General features: G+C 45.7%; 1 protein-coding gene across 1 annotated transcript; it reads right to left on the minus strand.

Moving 5' to 3' along the window:
- Nucleotides 1–1,172: 1,172 nt before the first annotated feature.
- On the minus strand, nucleotides 1,173–18,178 carry LOC138846534 (liver carboxylesterase 1-like). Its single transcript, XM_070062549.1, has 8 exons — nucleotides 18,136–18,178; nucleotides 16,011–16,215; nucleotides 10,386–10,527; nucleotides 8,032–8,165; nucleotides 5,725–5,876; nucleotides 4,586–4,587; nucleotides 4,395–4,499; nucleotides 1,173–1,461 (listed from the first exon to the last, which is right to left on the minus strand). Exons 1-8 carry the CDS (start codon nucleotides 18,176–18,178, stop codon nucleotides 1,384–1,386), a joined length of 861 nt encoding a protein of 286 aa, XP_069918650.1. The 3' UTR covers nucleotides 1,173–1,383.
- Between the last annotated feature and the right edge of the window lie 1,555 nt (nucleotides 18,179–19,733).

The raw sequence follows: 19,733 nt of genomic DNA on the forward strand, positions 1-19,733 counted from the left end.
TGGAAAATGCTTTTTTTATAAAAATAGCAAACCCAGACCCTGCCTGGTCTGTGGCTTCCTGTCTCCTCACATGATCTCTTCTGCACACATTCTCGCCACTCTGAGGCCATCTACCATGATACCCTCACAGAGCCGAGCAGATTCTGGCTTCCTCCTCTCCAATCGCCAGACCAGTGAGCTAAACAAAGCTCTTTCTTTATGAAGTAGTCAACCTCAAGTAATTTATTATGACAACAGAAGCAGACTACTGTTGTTACCTGAAAATAAAGAAGTCTCTCACCTACAGGGGAAGGTGCAAAAGCTTTCTCCCAGGTCTGCAGAGGTAGACCCCAGCAACCTTGCCAATACAGGCCACATTGCCCACTGCACATTCCTGAATATGACTCCAGAGTACCGATTTATGGCTGAATGGCATCTGTCCCAGATGTAGGAAGGGACATTTGTCTTTTTTTTTTTTTTTGACAGGCAGAGTGGACAGTGAGAGAGAGAGACAGAGAAAGGTCTTCCTTTGCCGTTGGTTCACCCTCCAATGGCCGCCGCGGCCAGCGCGCTGCAACTGGTGCACCGCACTGATCCGAAGCCAGGAGCCAGGTGCTTATCCTGGTCTCCCATGGGGTGCAGGGCCCAAGTACTTGGGCCATCCTCCACTGCACTCCCTGGCCACAGCAGAGAGCTGGCCTGGAAGAGGGGCAACCGGGACAGAATCCGGCGCCCCGACCGGGACTAGGACCCGGTGTGCCGGCGCCGCAAGGCGGAGAATTAGCCTAGTGAGCCGCGGCGCCGGCACAAGAGCTATCTTAACCCCTTCTGAGGGACGCTGCCCCAATCACCTAAGGACTTCCCCTAGACCCCACCTCTGAGAGGTTCTTCATCATCTCCCAACACCACCACCCTGAGGATAATCTTCCATATACATGAGCCCTTGGGAACACACACAAATACTATCCAAGCCATAGTTATAATTTAGATATCTACTCAATCAAGATAAATTGCGACAACTTTCTAAAATCTTTGTACCTAATATCCTCATCACCCAAATTCAGGATGGCGCTTATTTCTGGAATGGGGAAATTTAGTTTCATAAAAATATACCTGAAAACAAGAATAGCAAAATATGTTTTGACATTACTGAGTGGTTTTCACCATGTTACTTTTGGACCTTCTTTTTGACATTTAAGACATTTCACAATTTTAAAAAAAGGAAAAGTGAAATCCCCCACTCAGATATAGAAGCTGACAGTAATCCTAGGAGGTGAGAAAGAATCCCTGGTTGATTTTTCTGGGACATGAGGACAGCTGCAAGGACGAGCCCTAGGGGGAAGCACACAGGGTGTGCTCCACAGGACACATTCTCCTACCATTTTCAGTGCTGTCTCCAAGAGCTCATCCTGTCTTCTGGCGCAGGCAGTGAACCATGACAGCCGAGGTGGTGGTTTTACATCCTGCTGCAATAGCAATTTGCTGCAGAGACCAAAGGTAATAGCAGAGTTCAAGAGTTATGTCCTTTCTTCCCATCAATATAGAAATAGATTTTTCAATCTGAAACCCAACTTCTGAAGGCAGCGGGGGTAGCCGAAATACTCAGATGTGGGTTCTGTTGCTAATTTGAATTGTCATATGAGCCAATTACCAAATGTTTATGTCTCTGTTACCTAATCTGTGTTAAAACGGGCATAATGGTCTCAAAACCAGATGTCTCAAGAGACGCAGTGTGGAAAAGGAGGGAAGAATATGGAATTGTAAATTCCACTGTCTGGTTTCAAATCCTGCTCCCTCCACTCACTAGCTATTTGGCCTCAGGTATACCACTAGATTTCCTGTGTTTCAGTCTCTCTACCATAGATGTGGAGAAAACGATTGTACCTTTCTTATAAGATAGACTAGTACATACCAAGTACCTAGGAGGGCACACTATATGTTTTACACATTAAAATATTCGGAATATCAGTAGGCCTAGAGAAGTAGTTCACACAAAGGTATTTGAGAAAGTACAGGATGTGATGAAAATGTGACCCTTAAAGGCGGTAGCCTGTTGTCCATCTCATTGCATACTTGAGCCTTCACAATTAGCTGAGGTATTTACGACACAGCTAAAGAATTTCCACTTGCAAATTTAATAAAGTAATAATAATGACTCCTTAGGGCAGGACTCAGCAAAAGGTTATCCAAAGATCAAACAGTATGTGTTTGAAGCTTTGTGGGCTGTGTGGTCTCTGTTGCAACCACTCAACTCTACTGTGATAATAAAAAGCAGCAATAGATAATACATAAATGAATGAGTGTCAATATGTTTGAATAAATCCTTAATTATCCCTTAAAATTCATATTTCATATCATTTTCACAAGTCATGTATGAAATATTATCCTTATCTGTATTTTTCAGTTATTTATAAAGTCCTTTTTAGCCCCAAAGTCACATAAATATAGGCCAAGATATGGCTATGAGGCACAGTTTGTCCACCCCTGTGCTAGGGCAAGTCACTGAGGACCATGGATTACTGAATAGAGAACCTCTGACACAAGCTCAGAATCTCTTTCCATCTTAAAAACATGTGAAATGGAAACCCTGTTGAAGAGATGCTTTCTTCATCCTGTCTCAGTTACTGGGGGTCGGTCTTCCCAGTACAAACTCATCACTGACAAAGAAATAAAGACAGAAAACCAAAATTAACAAAATCACAGATGAAAAAGAAAGTATTACAACTAATATCAAAGAAAACAAAGGATAATTTGAGAGACTATTAGGAACAACCATACCACAACAAATTGGAAACCCTAGAAGAAGTGGATAAAATTTCTGGAAACAAATAACCTTCCAAAATAGAGCTACAAGAATAAAGAAGCCCAAACAGACCAATATTGAATGATAGGATTGAACCCATAACAAAAAGTCTCCTAATAAAGAAAAGCCCAGGGCCAGACAGCTCCACTGCAGTTTTACCAAACCTTTAAAGAACTAGCACTAATTTGTTCAAAGGGTTACAAAGGATTGAAAGGAGGACATTAAAATGAAAGGAATTAAAAGATAAAGTTATTTCGGTGCAGGGGCCGGCACTGTGGGTTAGTGGGTAAAGCCGCCACCAGCAGCGCCGGCATCCCATATGGGCGCTTGTTCATGTCCCGGCTATTCTACTTCTGATTCAGCTCTCTGCTGTGGCCTGGAAAAGCAATGGAAATGGCCCAAGTCCTTGGGCTCCTATATCCACATGGGAAACCCGGAGGAAGCTCCTGGCTGCTGGCTTTGGATCGTCATAGCTCCGGCCTTTGTGGCCAACTGGGGAATGAACCAGAGGATGGAAGACCTTTCTCTCTATCTCTGCCTCTTCTTCTCTCTCTGTGTAACTCTGACTTTCAAGTAAAAATCAAAAAAGAAATCTTTAAAAAAAGTTATTTTGGTGCAAAAAATTTGTGAAAAAATCTACACATGGATTTCTCTTTTTTTTTTTTTGCACCAAAATAAACTTATCTTTATTCATGAATAAACTTGATGAAGTAAGTGATCAATGCTTACAACAAAAACATTACAAAACACTAGTGAAAGAAATTGAAGAGAACATACAGACATACAAATGGAAAGACATTCTGTATACAAATATTGGAAGAATTAATAGTATTGGGGCCAGCACTGTGGCACAGCAGGTTAACACCCTGGTCTGAAGCGCTGGTATCCCATATGGGCACTGGTTCGAGTCCAAGATACTCCACTTTTTTTTTTTTGACAAGCAGAGTGGACAGTGAGAGAGAGAGAGAGAGAGAGAGAGAGAGAGACAGGGAGAAGGTCTTCCTTTTCCGTTGGTTCACCCCACAATGGCCGCTGCAGCCGGCGCACTGCAGCCGGCGCACCGCACTGATCCGAAGCCAGGAGCCAGGTGCTTCTCCTGGTCTCCCATGCAGGTGCAGGCCCCAAGGACTTGGGCCATCCTCCACTGCACTCCCTGGCCACAGCAGAGAGCTGGACTGGAAGAGGAGCAACCGGGACAGAATCCTGTGCCCCGACCGGGACTAGAACCCCGGGGCACCATCGCTGCAGGCGGAGGATTAGCCTATTGAGCCGCTGCACTGACGATACTCCACTTCTGATCTGGCTTTCTGCTATGGCTTGGGAAAGCAGTAAAAGATGGCCCCTCTTTTGAGCTAGAATTCCATGCATGCCTGCTCTGTGCACTTGCTGACCCTGGGAAATAGCTGTGGAGCTCTGTTCTAGTTTGTGTGGCTGTAGAAACATTTGGTTGGGTGAGGTTTCTCCTTTCCCTTCCTGCTCTGTCATTCTCATGTCAGTGATGCATTGACAGAGATGCTTTGAGAATCTCATCTGGGTCCCACAGAAAGAAAGAGCCCTGAGAATTCAGGAGTGCAAAGCCAAGGGTGCAGGAGCTGTCCAAGGTGAGACCCACCTCAGCCAAGGGCTTGACGTCCTTCCTGAATAAACCAGGACTGAGGGCCACGCCGCTCTCAGAAATGGCTCGATGGAAGAGGTTCTTGACCAGGGGCGACAAAACCTGGGATGAGAATGAACAGGAAGAGAGGTCTTGTTAATGAGGAGAGGGTCACTGACATGTTTCTCTTCCAGGCTTTCTCCATCTGCCACTCCTCCGGCCTATTTCCCTGTAGATACTGGGGGCCAAACTCCTCATCCAGCTTGGCCTGCTTTCCAGGCTGCTCCTGGATACAAACGCTTCAAGAAATATGAAATAAAAGACTATGAACTAGTGTAAACATGTTTATTATTTAGGGAAAATATATTACAATATTTGAGAAAGAAATTTGGGAAAAAATGGAGACATGTAGATAGAAGTCAGCTGTGGAAAAAAGACCAGGGAAATCCACGGAAAAACATTTATGTGATTATCCCTGGTATTGGGGTTGTGGGTGACTCTTTCTGCACTTGAATTTACCTGTATTTTTCCCTTTTTCTACATTAAAAAGTAAAGAAACATTTTGCTGTGAGTATTCAACTCTGAAATCAAGACGTGTACAAAAACTACAGTAATAGAGCTGACCCTCTCTCAAAACTGAGGCAGCTGGAGAGTTGCTACAGCTCCCAGCACCTTTTATAACTCCCCCAAGTGTCTCCCCATCCCAGTTCTCCACAAAGCAAGGCACCTGACACCTAACAGTAGCATTTGTGGCCCACACCCCATCCTATCTCTCTGTACTGCCTTCGTATCTGATCTCACTTCCCCACTTCTCCCAGACCACCTTATCCATCAGTCCCACACATTGCGATGCTCCCTGTGGGGCATGGACAAGTCACTGTACAGAGGAAGCTTTTGGGTCCTCTTCTGTTCAGTTTGTTCAAACTCATATAGCTGCCTTCAAGCCAAGCAATGACACTTTATCCAAATCTGGTCCTTAACTCCACAAGTCTGTAATGTACACTCAAAACTGCTTCCCAAGAGAACTGAGGTAAGTCGCAATGTTGAAATGATTAGAAAGGAAGCAGAGAATTCAACCAAGGGACAAGAAGGGGAACATCACTGTTGCAGTCTTCAGGGAGATTCATATAACCCTAGGACATTAAGCTGAGATCAGAGCTTCCTGTAGGCTAAAGATAGTTTGATCCTTAGCTTTCCAATGCTGGTGACATACCACGAGTAGACTGGGGGCTGGATCCAGGACATGAAAGCAAAGATGCTCAGGGCTCAATTAGCCTGTCTCCAAGGGGTCCCATGAAGTTCCACCAAGCCTGGGATGGAGCCTGGTGCCAGGAACACTTACAAGAACGGAGAGAGACACTTTCAGCTCCTGCTGACTCTCCAAAGATGGTCACAGAACCTGGGTTCCCTCCAAAGTTGGCAATGTTGACCTGGACCCAGCGCAGTGCAGCCACCTGGTCCCAGTGACCCCAGTTCCCTCGACTGTGTTCATCTCCTGTGCTGTGAGAAGAGTGGGGTGGGGAGCACAGATGTCATGGCAGAGCTCTCAGGACCACAGTATCCTAGGTACTCAAGTCTGGCTTCCAGAAACAGGTGGCCTTCCACATCCCTGACACAGAGTCTTCCCCTTCCTCCCATTTCCACAGCACAGTTTTGTGTAGAGCTCTGCATTCGTGCATCTGACAGCTATGAACTGAGTGTCTGCCATGTGCCCAGAAGTGCACTAAGAGCTTGAGAGCATATAAGAACAGCACAGGCAGACTCAGGATGCTGAGTTCACACTATAGAGCGCAAACATGAACCTAGGATATAATGACAGGTAGTGAAAATGCTTTGAGAAAACATAAAGGCAGACAAAGGAGGTCACATGACTGGGGAGGCATCTCTGGGGCAGTGGTGTTTGAGTAGGGACCTGAATACGATGAGCACAAGGATCATGCAGAAGGACCTGCAAGCAGGAGAAGCAACAAGAGCAGAGGGCCTGGGCCCAGTGAATGGAAGTGTGTGAGTAGCAGATACAGCTGGAGAGCGCTGTGGGCCTTGGTGAGGGATTTAATGTTGTTGCAAATATGAAGAATCCCACTGCAGGGTTTCGTACAGAGACATAACACAATTCAGTCTATGTTAAAACGATCCCTCTGGTTATGGTGTGGATCATCCAGAGTGTCAAAGGAGGGTCATAAGAGTAAGTGGTCATACCCATAATCTGAATAGCCTGGGAGCAAGGAGGAGGCTACAAGAGGTTGGATTCTGAATATATTTGAAAAATGGAGCCAAGAGTGTTTGCTGGCTGACTGGATGTGGCTGGAAGAAGAGTCTAGGCTGCTCACTGGAATTTGTTCTGTGCAACCAAAGGGTGGAGCTGCCAGCAGGCATGCAGGAGGCCCTGGGGGATAAGAGAGGGTTTTTGTTGGGAAACGTAATGTGGGAGTCAGGGGTCCACTCTGTCCAAGTGATATGGGAGGTGTGCTTTAGATCTCAATGGAAGAGAAAGGAGGTCATTTATGATGGGTGTCTGGGTTTCAAAGGAGGGGATGTTAAAAGTAGGGAGCTCTGATCACTCAAGGACTTAGTGGAGAGGGACAGGGAGATTCACAGAGGCCTGAGAATGGGGGAGGTGATAGAGGTGCCAGTGAAGGGGTTGGGAAGGAACAGTCTAGGAAGTAGAGGTGACCAGGAGACCTAGAGAGACACAAGTGGATATTTGCATCTGGGCCAAGAAGGTATAAGTTTGGGCTGAGAGCTGATGGAAGTCACTGGTGATTTGGACACAAACACCCAGGTGGTGACATAGACAGCTGAGAATCTGTCTGACCTGGGTAGAGGGGAGATAGGGAGGAAGGAGGAGGGCAGAGATCTCATTGCAGTTTTCTTGCAGCGGTGGAGCAGAGACATCAGTTTGTTGGTGAAAGGGATGTAGAGCCTCAGTGAAGGTGTTACTTGTGGGGTGTGACTGGGTTGGTGACATGCAGTGACATGCAGGCCAGAACCCCATCTCCAGCTTTGTTGTCTTCCCCTTGGTGAAAAGACCCCCTGCCCCAGCCCAGGCACCAGCCAGCTCAGGGGCAGATATTCTGGGTACACACAGAAAGGTGCACAGGAATTGGGTTCTAGAGTTAAGCTGGTTCCTACCCATCTGCAGACCTAAAGGAGAATCTCAGCTTTGACTCCTGGATGCACTGGATCCCAGGAAGGAAAGGAATGGTGGCCCCACACTCCTCCAGCTTTGTTTATGAGTGTCTTGTTCTCCACCCCTCTATAGTCATCCACTCCTTTATGCACAGATTTTCCTCTGCGAGTCTGCCCCTTCATTGGTTAACCACCGTGCTGCATGCTGACTGCCATCCTAGAGGAATGTCATGGGCTGGGGCAGCAAGGTAAAAAGGAGGAGTATTCCATAAGAGGTAGCATGATGCTGGGCCTTGCAGGGTAAATAGGCATTCATCAGGTACAGGAGGCATTCCAAGAAGGAGCAGCTTGTGCGAAACCTCAGAAACAAGTGGATGAGAGTCTCTGGGTAATGAGAAAGCAAATGCAGCCAAGTCACTTGGATTCCTTATTAAAGAGCTTAGCAAAGGTCCCCTTGCAAGCTGACATGACCAGAGCTGGACTCTATCTCCCTAGGAGGCAGTGTGTGGTGAGTCTCATTTCTTACCTGAAGAATCCCCAGATGCCCAGGTGGTATTGAACGGTCACCACCACCACATTCTCATGGACAGAGAGGGTCAGGCCATCATAGATGGATGCTGCACCTAAAACCAGGCCACCTCCATGGATCCACACCATCACCTGAGCAGGGAGGGAGGCAAACACCATTTACAGGAAGCAAATCTGGGAGGGGCTTCAGAGGTTGTCTGGCTTGATCACCTACGTCTTGGCCAAGACATAAGAAGACTGTTTCCCAACGTCCACCAGCGAGGCTGCGAAAGGTCTCTCTAGTCCTAGAGAACTGGGACCCAGGCTACCACCCTACTCCATGCATCTAGGATTCCCCCGCCTTTCTCCCCAGCTGCCACATCTACCCAGTGATCTTCAAACTGCAAACATCACTGTGGCAACAGCAAAGGCCAAGGTTTCCTGTTCACCCCAGCCCTCCCCTCATCCTTATGCCTGAAACGTTCATTTGGCTCAGCATTTGCATATGGCAGCCCTTGCACTAGGGCTCTTTAGAACGTTTATGAAAAACTCAGACTATGAGAAAGGATGCAAATAGATACAGCACAATTCCTGGATTGCATGTAATGTGCTCACGTAGTAGGAAAGAAATGAGAGTTGCTAAAATAACATGATATTAATACTGTTAGTAAAAATAAAATAACTCTCATGTGAACTTTGTAGAAGTACTGTTCCAAGAACTTTAAGATAAATATTATAAGAAGTAAAAATATTGTTCCATTTAGCAGATAACAAAAACTGAGGTACTTCACCCACATGAGATCTCAGATCTAATAAGTGTTTGAAGCAGGACTTGGACCAGGCAGTCAGGCTCCGGAGTCCTTTTGTTGAGCCCAGCTCACAGCAGCCCATGGCCACAGCAATTAGTTGGCTGTTAGGGCAGGAGTAAGATTCTCCCTTCCACTCTAACTAAACTTTCATGAGTTCCTGTTTTCATCTTAGCCTGGAAATGGGATAAAACTTGATATCTGTCACTGAGTGCTCATAAGCAGTTATTCAATTCTGAAGAAACACAGGCCTAAAGAAGTTGAGAAATGGTCCACATCTCATAATTCATCAAAGGTAGAACCAGGATTGATCCTAGACCCTTTGGTCCCAGAACCTCCACCACTAGATAGAGATTTCCCTGCCTCCAGGTTCCCAGATCATCAGTTTCTCCTCCACATATAATCCCTGCCTGTCTCCAGGGCAGGAACTGAGTTACAGCCCAGGGCTGGTCAGCAATAATATGGTGAAGAAATCACCATGTCTCTGTGCAGCCCAGATGGCAGAGTCTGCATCATAACGGCTCTCTGTTCTTTATTTCTGGTATCCTACAAGTCTAACTATGTGCATGGGTGTACTGACTACACAATAGATGTGTAAATGAATGAATAGAATGAGTGAATGAACCTCTGCCACAGCTCCAAGAGCCACATTCTAGTCTCAAGTTCACAGACTTCCTCTCTCACTCTGGGCACCAAGCCAGGAGTGTCTCTGGGAGACTGGCTGGGTGTCAGCACCCCTCTCTCTTCTACTCCAGGGATGGCCTCGTTTTTCTTAAGACCTCCCTGCTCTCCACCCTGCCTTCTCCAGTCTGTAACTGGCAGCCTGCCCATCTCTGGCTCTTTTTTTTTTTTATTTGGGAAATGCTGACTCACTGAGTCATAGCCTGTGCCAAAGACAGTTAGGGAAGTAAATGAGCTGCAATCAAACACCTGATGGTTTACAAAGTGCAAAGTTAAGTGCATGTGAGAATGTTCCAGGTGCTGTGGCCCATACCTCTGTCATGGGAAGGTGAAGGTTGTCATGGGTGGATCTTGGCGTGCAGGCAGAGCAGGCAGAAGGCAATACACTGACTGGATTCTCTAGTTTGAGCCTCAAATCCCTGGTTTGAAGATCAGAAGACTCAAGCTGTTGGTCTGTCGACCCTACCATCTGAGCTCCCCTACCCCGATTCAGAACTCAGTTTCTGTTTCTATAAAGGAAATGACTGGGTTGTTGACTTTTCACTAAGATTCTGTCCAGACCTACCATCATTAGAAATTTTGTCCTAGCTCTTCCGAGTGTCAAGTTCTTAAACTAGCAACTAAAAATAAACATCCTTGTTCTTTTATTAGCACGAGAAGACTAGGAAAAAATGAAGAGGTACTACAAATCCCTCAGAGACCCCGAGTCTCTGGGCACAACTGAGACATTGAAAACTGGTGCTTCCTGTGTTCAGAGGAACCCTGGGATCCCTGAAACAGACACAGCCCATGATGCCACCAACCCACACTGCCTTTATCCTCCTCCAGTCTGCACCAGACGATCCCAGATGCTGGGACTTGCACACATAGGGGTCCCCATGCTTACCGGCAGCCTGCTTTTCTTCATCAAGTCAGCGGGAGTGTAGATATTCAGGTAAAGGCAGTCTTCCGAAATGTCGAGAGAAACATTCTCCCTGTTGGTATTGAGCACCTGGAGTAGTGAATCATCCACCGTGACTTGAGAACACCTGGGGGAGACAGAATCACTGAGCTTCAACCAGAGCCGACCAAGGTGTTTCCTGAGGTTAGACCTTGCACTGGGGGGGTTAAAGCGAAAATGAGAATTGCTATTGCCAGACTCAAGACTTTGGAATGGACAGGATATCGGGGATTTTGGATAGTCGACATGGACACACTAAGCTCACCCAAGATCATGCGGGGTGAGAAAGCCATGGTGCCACTCTTCTTCCAAGAGCTTTAGGATGCCCTAAGCCAAGGAGAGGAGGCTGCCCATGCGCTGCCCTGCCTTGGGCATTTCCTACACTCCCCTGACCTGGGCTCCTGTTCTGCTGGGTTCCTTAAGGTGGACTACAGGGTGACAACGTTCCTGTACTGGGTAAACATGTTCTAGTCCATGAAAAATATCCGTAAACCATAGAAGTCCTAAAATGGCAGATATTCATGGTCTATAATAAGTTTGAGGTGACATCTTTGTGGCTCAACATCAAGGGAGCCGCATTCCAATCTGCCTCAGCTGTTGATTTGCTTGGTGACCTTGAGTGGGTTCCTTCGATGCTCTGAGCAGGAATCTGCCTTGTCTAAGTGAAGGGAGTGGTTTCTTTAAGGATCTCCAGGCCAGACAAGCTAGGACACTATCATCAACCCATCCTAGGCAAGTGCTGCAGCTTGCTTGATGAGAGATCTCAGAGATCAATACAGATTACAATTGGTGACATCTATCATGGCCTCTCAGGGAGTCAGACACTATTTTCAGAGAACCATCCCAGGATCATATAGCAAGGAAGATCCATCTTACATAGTATTTGCATCTCCAAGTACATTTTATGCACTATTTCCAGATCTCAGGGTGCCCAGAAGACAGGCACCCCAACCCCAGAATGCAGCTGAGGTAACTGAGGCACTAGGAGCCAGAAAGACACAAAATAAACTTGAAAAAAATCATTTAAAAATAACTCCAAGACTGTATAGTGTGTGTGTGTGTGCATATATATACATGTATATATACATATATATCAAATAAATATATATGTATACTATAAACTCTCAAATAAATATGTATATATATATACATACAAGATAGATACAGGCACAGGAGAAATGTTGAAAATATATCGGGAAATATTTAACAAAATGCATATGCTCTGTCTCAGAGATGCTATTTCTTGGCATTTATACTAAAATAGGACATCTGAAAGATAGCACAGGGGTTGGCATTGTGGCACAGCAGGAAAAACAACCACTTCCAATGCTGGCATTCAATTTCCAAGTGCCTGCTTGAGTACTGGCTGCTCTGCTTCCCGTCCAGCTCCCTTCTAATGTGCCTGGTAAAGCAGCAGATTATGGCAATAGCACTCGGGACCCTGCCCCTGACATGAGAGATCCAGATGGTGTTCTGGGCGTATGGCTTTGGTCGGGCCCAGTAGTGGCCATTATAACCATTTGAGGGGTGAACCAGCAGATACAAGACCGATTTCTCTGTCTACCCTTCTCAAATAAATAATACATCTTTTTTTTTTCTTCGCGCTGCGGCCGGAGCACCGTGCTGATCCAATGGCAGGAGCCAGGTACTTATCCTGGTCTCCCTTGGGGTGCAGGGCCCAAGTACTTGGGCCATCCTCCACTGAACTCCCTGGCCACAGCAGAGAGCTGGACTGGAAGAGGGGCAACCGGGACAGAATCCGGCGCCCTGACCGGGACTAGAACCCGGTGTGCCGGCACCGCAAGGTGGAGGATTAGCCTAATGAGCCGCGGCGCTGGCCAATAATACATCTTTTAAAAAAGAGTGAGGGTAGGATACATCCTTATAGTAACCCACAACAAGAGTCTCCTAGTGGAAGCTTCAGGTTTCAGGTGGTTGTGCACTCCCAGTGGGGTCTGAGACCCAAGAAGACCCTTTTGAGTGTCGATCTCAACTCACAATGCAGACACACTAATCATGCTCTTTGGTACAAGCCCAGAAATGGCCTCCTTCCCAAAGAGACTTGGCTCAGGCTCCACACATCCCCTACATCCAAAGCCATCTGCCAAGATGTCTAGGAGGAATTGTGCACGCTAGTGCCTCTATCAAGAGGTTCCTCTAGGGCTGGCACCGCGGCTCACTAGGCTAATCCTCCACCTGCGGCACCGGCACACCGGGTTCTAGTCCCAGTCGGGGTGCCGGATTCTGTCCCGGTTGCCCCTCTTCCAGTCCAGCTCTCTGCTGTGGCCCGGGAGTGCAGTGGAGGATGGTGCATGTCCTTGGGCCCTGCACCCGTATGGGAGACCAGGAGGAAGCACCTGGCTCCTGGCTTCGGATCGGCGCAGCGCACCAGCCATAGCGACCACTTGGGGGGTGAACCAATGGAAGGAAGACCTTTCTCTCGGTCTCTATCTCTCTCTCACTAACTCTGCCTGTAAAAAAAAAAAAAAAAAAAAAAGGCTCCTCTGTCAGCCAACATAAATCTTAGCAGTGACCAGCAGCTAAGAAATTATCACACCTGTGCATGGACCTGCTGGGAGATATGCATCTGTCTCACAGCAAACCTTGAAGGAGCCCACTCTCAGCTCCAGGCACTCTTGCCATACTAAGGAGTTGGACCCTCTATTGGAGGGAATGCCTGAGGGCTGTGCCTGTCTGGGAACTGGGACATGATTCTAGGCTTGGGAAATTTGCCGGATTTCCTACACAGCCAGTGTTCCTCTCTGGGATAATCCCCAGGTCCACCTTGGCCAGAGAAATACCTAACTCGGGAAATTCATGGGAAACCTGGGCGTAGAGTGCCCTCTAGTGCTGGAATGACTACAGCAGTCACAGTCAGGAAACAGCCACCTGTGTGAAGTCTCTAGAGGGCCAGTGAAGGAGGACTAGTTCAAACAAAGAAGACTGCGAAGACTGCGAAGCCCGTCACATTCACAAACATCAAGAACACTCAGGGGAGTAAGACCTCGCCAAAGTTACAAACAAAAATAGGCACCAGAGATCGATCTTAAAGTGATAGAGATGTGTGATCCCTCAGACAAATAATTAAAACTAGCTGTTTTAAGGAAGCTCAATAACTTCAAAAAACATGGAAATTATTCAAGAGAACTTAGCAGAGATATTGAAATAATAAAAAATCAAACAGAAATCCTTACCCTGAACAAAACAACAAATGAAAGTTAACAATAAAGGTTATCAACAGAAGAATTGATCAAACAGAAAAGCAAATCAGTGAGCTCAAAGAGGGGCCACTTGAAAACACAGAGACAGAGGGAAAAATAGTGAAAAGGAACTCAAAAGGTTCATGGGATCTGTAGCACAAAGTCTAGCTCTTTTTATTGTACTGGAATTCAAGAGGGAGTTAGTTGAGAAAGGCAAAGAGGGAAAAGGCATAAACACATATACAATAAAAGAAAATGCCCCAAACCTGTAGATTAATATAAATAGCTGGGTATAGGAAGATCAACTGTCACCAGTAAGATACAACTCAAGTAAGACTACTGCAGGATATGTGACAATCAAACTCTGAACTGTTAATGACAAAGAGAAGATTCTGAGTACAACAATGGGGGGGGGGGGAGCAAACAGCATATAAGGGAGATTCAACAGGCCTGGTATCAGAAAGCTGTGCTGAAATATTACTGGCAAAGAAAGAAGCAACAACATGTCAAAAGGAAAAGTCTGTCACTCATGAACGCTGTATTTGGCAAGGCTGACCTTTAGAAATGAAGGAGAGATAGGGGCTGGCACTGTTGCACAGCGGGTTAAGGCCCAGGTCTGAAGTGCTGGCATCCCATATTGGTGCCAGTTCAAGTCCCAGCTGCTCCACTTCTGATCCAGCTTACTGCTGGTGCACCTTGGAAGGCAGCTGAGGATGGCCCAAGTCCTTAGGCCCCTGCACCCACGTAGGAGACCCAGAGGAAATCCGGCAAATGAAACATGGAAGACTGGGTCCTGGCTTTGGCCTGGCCTAGTCGAGTTGTTGCAGCCATTTGGGGAATGAACCAGCAGATGAAAGACCTCTCTCTCTGCTTCTATCTCTTTGTAAGTCTACCTTTCAAACAAATAAAATAAATCTGAAAAAGAAAAAAAAAAAAAGAAATGAAGGGGAGATAAAGATTTTCCCAAACAAAAGGTGAGGGAATTCATTGTTACCAGACCTGTCCCATGAGCAATGCTAACAGGAATTTCTCATCATTATCTTTCTTTTTAAAAATGATTTATTCATTTATTTGAAAGTCAAAGTTGCAGAAAGAGAGAGAAACAAATAAATCTTCCATCCACTGGTTCACTTCCCAGATGGCTACAACAGCTAGAGCTGGGCCAGGCTGAAGCCAGGAGCCAGGAACTTCTTCCACATCTCCCATATGGGTAGCAGGGGTCCAAGCATTTGGGTCATATTCTGCTGCTTTCCCCAGGTCATTAGCAGGGAGTTGAATAAAGGTGGAGCAGCCAGGAAACAAACCGGCACCCATAAGGAATGCCGCCATCACAGGTTGCAGCTTTATGGGCTACGCCACAATGCCAGTATACATAATATCATTTTATTTTTTTTAATATTTTGAGAGTTAGAGCATTTGGGATAAGAACCGGAGCCCAGATGGAATGCTGGCACCACAGGCAGAGGATTAACCTACCGTGCCACAGCGCCAGCCCCCATAATATCGTTTTCAAAGGCAATATTATGAAACATATGAAATACTGGAAAAATGTCATCTGAAATAATAACAGTAATTCTCTCTGCCTGGTGGAATTGTATATAATTTTAATTTTCTAACCTTTACTTATCTGTATTTCCTAAATTAAAATAATAAGTATATTATTTTTGCATTCAGGAAGTGAAAACAGTGAATATTATTTCTAAAAGGAAGAACAGGAAAGAAGCCAGCAGAGGCAGGATCCTGGACACCTCAGCCATGCATTGCTGTAGTGGAGGAGTCGGCGGTCACTGGGAGCAGCTCTGACGGAAGGGAAACCTTTGGGTCCTTGCCCAGCTTGACCACAGCCATGAGGGCGCACTTACCACTTCACTGCTTATGATTAGGAATTTAGACACAGCTGGGAGTCTGAATGTACAAAGTAAGAACTCACATGTCATGTCCGCACACACCCTCACACCCTCACTCCTCCAACAATGCTAAGGAGAGTAGTCACGATCACTACTTTTCATCTCCTTCACCTGCTCAGTGTTTTGCCTGAGGAATTACATACTAGCACATCATGCATTAAGTTGCATGTTGTTTATTCTCTCCCCCAGCCCTGCTAGAATGCAAGCCCCATGAAGGTAGGGAGCTTCGTTCTATTCACTAATTGATTCCGCGCATCGAGAACAGATGTGGCCCACAGTAGGTGCCCGATAAATATGCACTGGATGAAGAAATCTAGAATGTGTGGGAATTCTGGATTTTTTTATGTTCTATAGTGTTCTTGGAGACCCTAGAACAAAGTGTAAGCCAACCAGAGGGTTGCCTTGACTCCTTCCTACAGCATCTCCCCTGAAAGATGCCAGCGCCAGCCCCGTGCACAGCTTACATGGGAGGGTAGGAGGTGGTGTTCTTCACATAGCTCCATGGCTCTGCAGGCTGTGGTGGTGCAAACCTCAGGGATCCAAGAGGGGGCTTGGCGAAGGGGATTCCCAGGAGGACGGCCACGGGCTGTGCAAATCCTTCTAAGCTGACGAACTTCCCCAGGACTTTGCCATGCATGGTATCTACCACAGGTGATGTAGACGGGTGCCCTGATGGACATGGAGAGGAAGAGCGGACACGTCAAAGCAGGGAAGTCTGACCTGCACTCCAGGTGGAATTTTCCATGTTATAAGCAGGTGACCTTGACTAAGTTACCTAACCCCTCCAGACCTCAGTTTCTCCTTGTGCAATAGAGGAATGAGGGTAGCTGTCCTTCTTAACTCACAGAGTCACTTTAAGGAGCAGGCCCTCACACTGTCCCCTGTCCTAATCACCCCAGAGCCAGCCACCAGCAAACTAGGGACAGATCTCATGCAAAAGGTTCCCCTGAAATGACTCACACTGGCCAGTCTTAGTCTGCTTGCCCTGCCCTACTACTTCCTTCCATCAAACCACAATAAAGACTCTTGCCCACCATGACACCCTCCCTCTTCCTCTTGATTATCCTAGATTATTCCTTTGGGTTTGGGCCATAATCCTAAAAGACACAATCCTAAATGTTATAGTCTCCAAAAATGAAATCCCAAAGGATCAAAATCCTCTAAGTATAAAATTGTGAATGATCAAAATCCCAAGTACAGAATTTTGAAAGAAATAGCATAAACAAGTTTAAAGACATTTACTTACACTTTTTTTAAAAGAATTATTTTATTTATTTGAAAGAGTTACAGAGAATTGTAGAGCCAGAGTGAGAGAGTGTGGGTTGTTTTTTTTTTTTTTTTTGACACGCAGAGTGGACAGTGAGAGAGAGAGACAGAGAGAAAGGTCTTCCTTTTGCCGTTGGTTCACCCTCCAATGGCCGCTGCGGCCGGCGCAGCGCGCTGATCCGAAGCCAGGAGCCAGGTGCTTCTCCTGGTCTCCCATGGGTGCAGGGCCCAAGCACTTGGGCCATCCTCCACTGCACTCCCTGGCCACAGCAGAGAGCTGGCCTGGAAGGGGGGCAACCGGGACAGAATCTGGCACCCTGACCAGGACTAGAACCCGGTGTGCCAGCGCTGCTAGGCGGAGGATTAGCCATGGCGCTGGCTTACTTACACTTTTAAGAGATTTATCTGAGCAACATATAAGAACACAACAAAACATTTAATAAGCCATCTTAGAAAAAGAAAATAGGCAATAACAATGTGCATATTGCATATTTTTACCAGCATAAACACTCAGGGATACTAACAGCAGTCCCATAGCTATGACAGTTATGAGCAGATAAACTGCATTCATAAAGAAATAGGTCAAAAATAAAATGTATATGGTTGACAATTTTGTGCACTCAACTATTTAACTATATTCATATGAAATACCATGGCAGATAATCTAAGTCTTTTGACACCATTGGTCAAAAACCACAGTGAATGACCACTACCTTCACAGTCACCCAAACAGCCAAGAAAACTTTTATCTTTCACAAATGCAGATATACTAAAAGGATATCTCTTATTTTACTGAGAAAGTTTAGTGTTTTTATATACACACAAAGTGTTTACACACAAGCTTGACATTGTGATAAAACACTTAAATGGAGTCAAATTTGCAAAAAAAATTCATAAAATTAATCAATACTCCCCCAAAATCTTTACATAATGTATAACTTCTATGTTGAGAAGGATGCAAATTAATATATGCACACAAAGTGAATTGCAAATAATAATAATGCTGACAGTTTAAGATAGTGAGAAAACTTTTGAGAAGGAAAAATCTTAAAACAATTTTTGACATATGGAATTACAGGGATAGATTATGGCTACTGCACAGAGGCAATGCCTAAGAGCTGGCTGACTTCCTCCATCATTAACTTTGATTTCAATCCTGCACTGTAGTGAACAACTTCACTCTTTCCTTTGGGACTGTCTCTCCTTGAGGACACATTGACATTCATTTTCTATGTACAGCTGTGCTTTTCCAAATTCAGAGAACTTCAGAGAACCTAGTATACTCAGACTGACACACTAATCTCTAGACACCTCTAAACATACCCAAAATACCATTGTTCAAGGTCTCCAGTGGTTTCTTCTCCATAATATGATGCAACTACTGTACCCAACCAGGAAAACATTAACCCCTTTACCACAATTTGCTTTTTATCCTTTATATATGGCTGTTGATTTCAATGAGGATTATGATATTCAGAATTTTGGTTTTCAGGATTTTATTCTTTTGGGACTATGAGTTGGGAGATTTTAGACTTTGGAGATATCAATATTAAGGACTATGGATTCAGAATTATGTCTTTCCAGACTAAGATGGTCACCATTTACCATGTGTCACCCCAGCCCCAGTGGTAAGCCCTTTCACTTGAGATCTGTGAATGACAAACTATCTTCTCAGTAGTGATGGGCTTTTGATTGGTTGGCCTGAACATACCTCCAAGTTTCTATTAGCATGAACACAATGCATTTACAACAGCCCTGTTCTCTCTCCATCCCTTGTTCTCTCCTCTATATCAACCACCACCCTAAGTGCTTTAGAAACACCCCATTCCATCCTCACAACCACCCAGTGAGGTAGGGACTGCCATCATCCCTGCTTTAGAACTAGGGTAACAGGCTCAGGACAGTTAAGTACTTATCTAAGGACACCCAGCTATGAAGTGCTGAACTAGATTCAAATCCACACTGCTCACCCCTTGGCTCTGTCAGGAATTCTTATATTCCAAGTCACTCTGTATTATTTGTCCACATCTAGGCTTACAATCAAAGAGGAAGTAAGCTGTGCTCTCTTAATTCCCCCCGTGTGGAGCTTGAGTTTCACTGGTTGCCATTCTGTGCATGGCCCATGCTTTTTCTCCCCCCTTACATCTCTGTTTAGAATGGCCAAGGCTGCTATGCTCACCCGACTGAAGTCAAAGCCCATGTCCAGAGGGTGCTCACTGCTAAGGATCCAGACCTGTCAGGCCTTTGCCCTGTGTGCATCTCCACTCAACTTGGCCCAGGATGAAGATTTCCAAATGTACCCTCTCAAATATTTGTGCTTCAGAAGGACTTTGTGGAAGCAGCAAGAAAAACCAGAAAGAGAGCACAGAGCCACATCGTGGATGGACAGCTGCTCCTGGAGCAAGCAAGTTCTCCCTGCCTCTTACAGGAATTGAGCCAGGCAGCCCAGAGCCCAACCCTCTGCCTCTGATCTCCTGCACCACACCCGGACGCCATAAACTTGTCAAACAACTTGTTACAGATGGATTTCTCCCATGTTAAGACCTCAGCATTGTACTCTGTGATCATCCCAAAGGCAGGCACAAGCAGGCAAAGGGAAGCTTCTTTTGGGTTCTTCAAAAGAAACTTGAAGACTTTTAGTGTCACAACCCCATAGCTGCTAAACCAGATGACTTAGAATTCATCTCTTAACTTCCCTGATCTTGTATTTCATGGAATTTCAAGCTTTATCACTTGGAGGTGAACTTAAATTTCACCCAATTCCCTTCTGATGCCTACACATAACAGTATTCCTGCCAAGTGACCCAGCTTTCTGACCCATACCTCCAAGGTCAGGGAACTCACTACCTTTCAAAGTATGGATTTGGGAATGGAATGTTCTTACTGTCAGTGAACATCTCTCCATAGCTCCTGGCCCTGAT

The sequence above is a fragment of the Oryctolagus cuniculus genome, chromosome 18 (genome assembly GCF_964237555.1).
Source record: "Oryctolagus cuniculus chromosome 18, mOryCun1.1, whole genome shotgun sequence".
Taxonomy (NCBI): domain Eukaryota; kingdom Metazoa; phylum Chordata; class Mammalia; order Lagomorpha; family Leporidae; genus Oryctolagus; species Oryctolagus cuniculus.

What these genes read in the sequence shown, in the direction of transcription:
- LOC138846534 (XM_070062549.1), bottom strand. Translation starts at nt 18,178, where the DNA reads ATGGAGAAGAAACCACTGGAGACCTTGAACAATGGTATTTTGG. An exon ending in CTTGAACAATGGTATTTTGG is followed by an intron (nt 16,216 to 18,135) that starts GTATGTTTAGAG and finishes CATGTCCATCAG; the next exon opens with GGCACCCGTCTACATCACCT. An exon ending in ACCACCTCCTACCCTCCCAT is followed by an intron (nt 10,528 to 16,010) that starts GTAAGCTGTGCA and finishes TGTCTCCCCCAG; the next exon opens with GTGTTCTCAAGTCACGGTGG.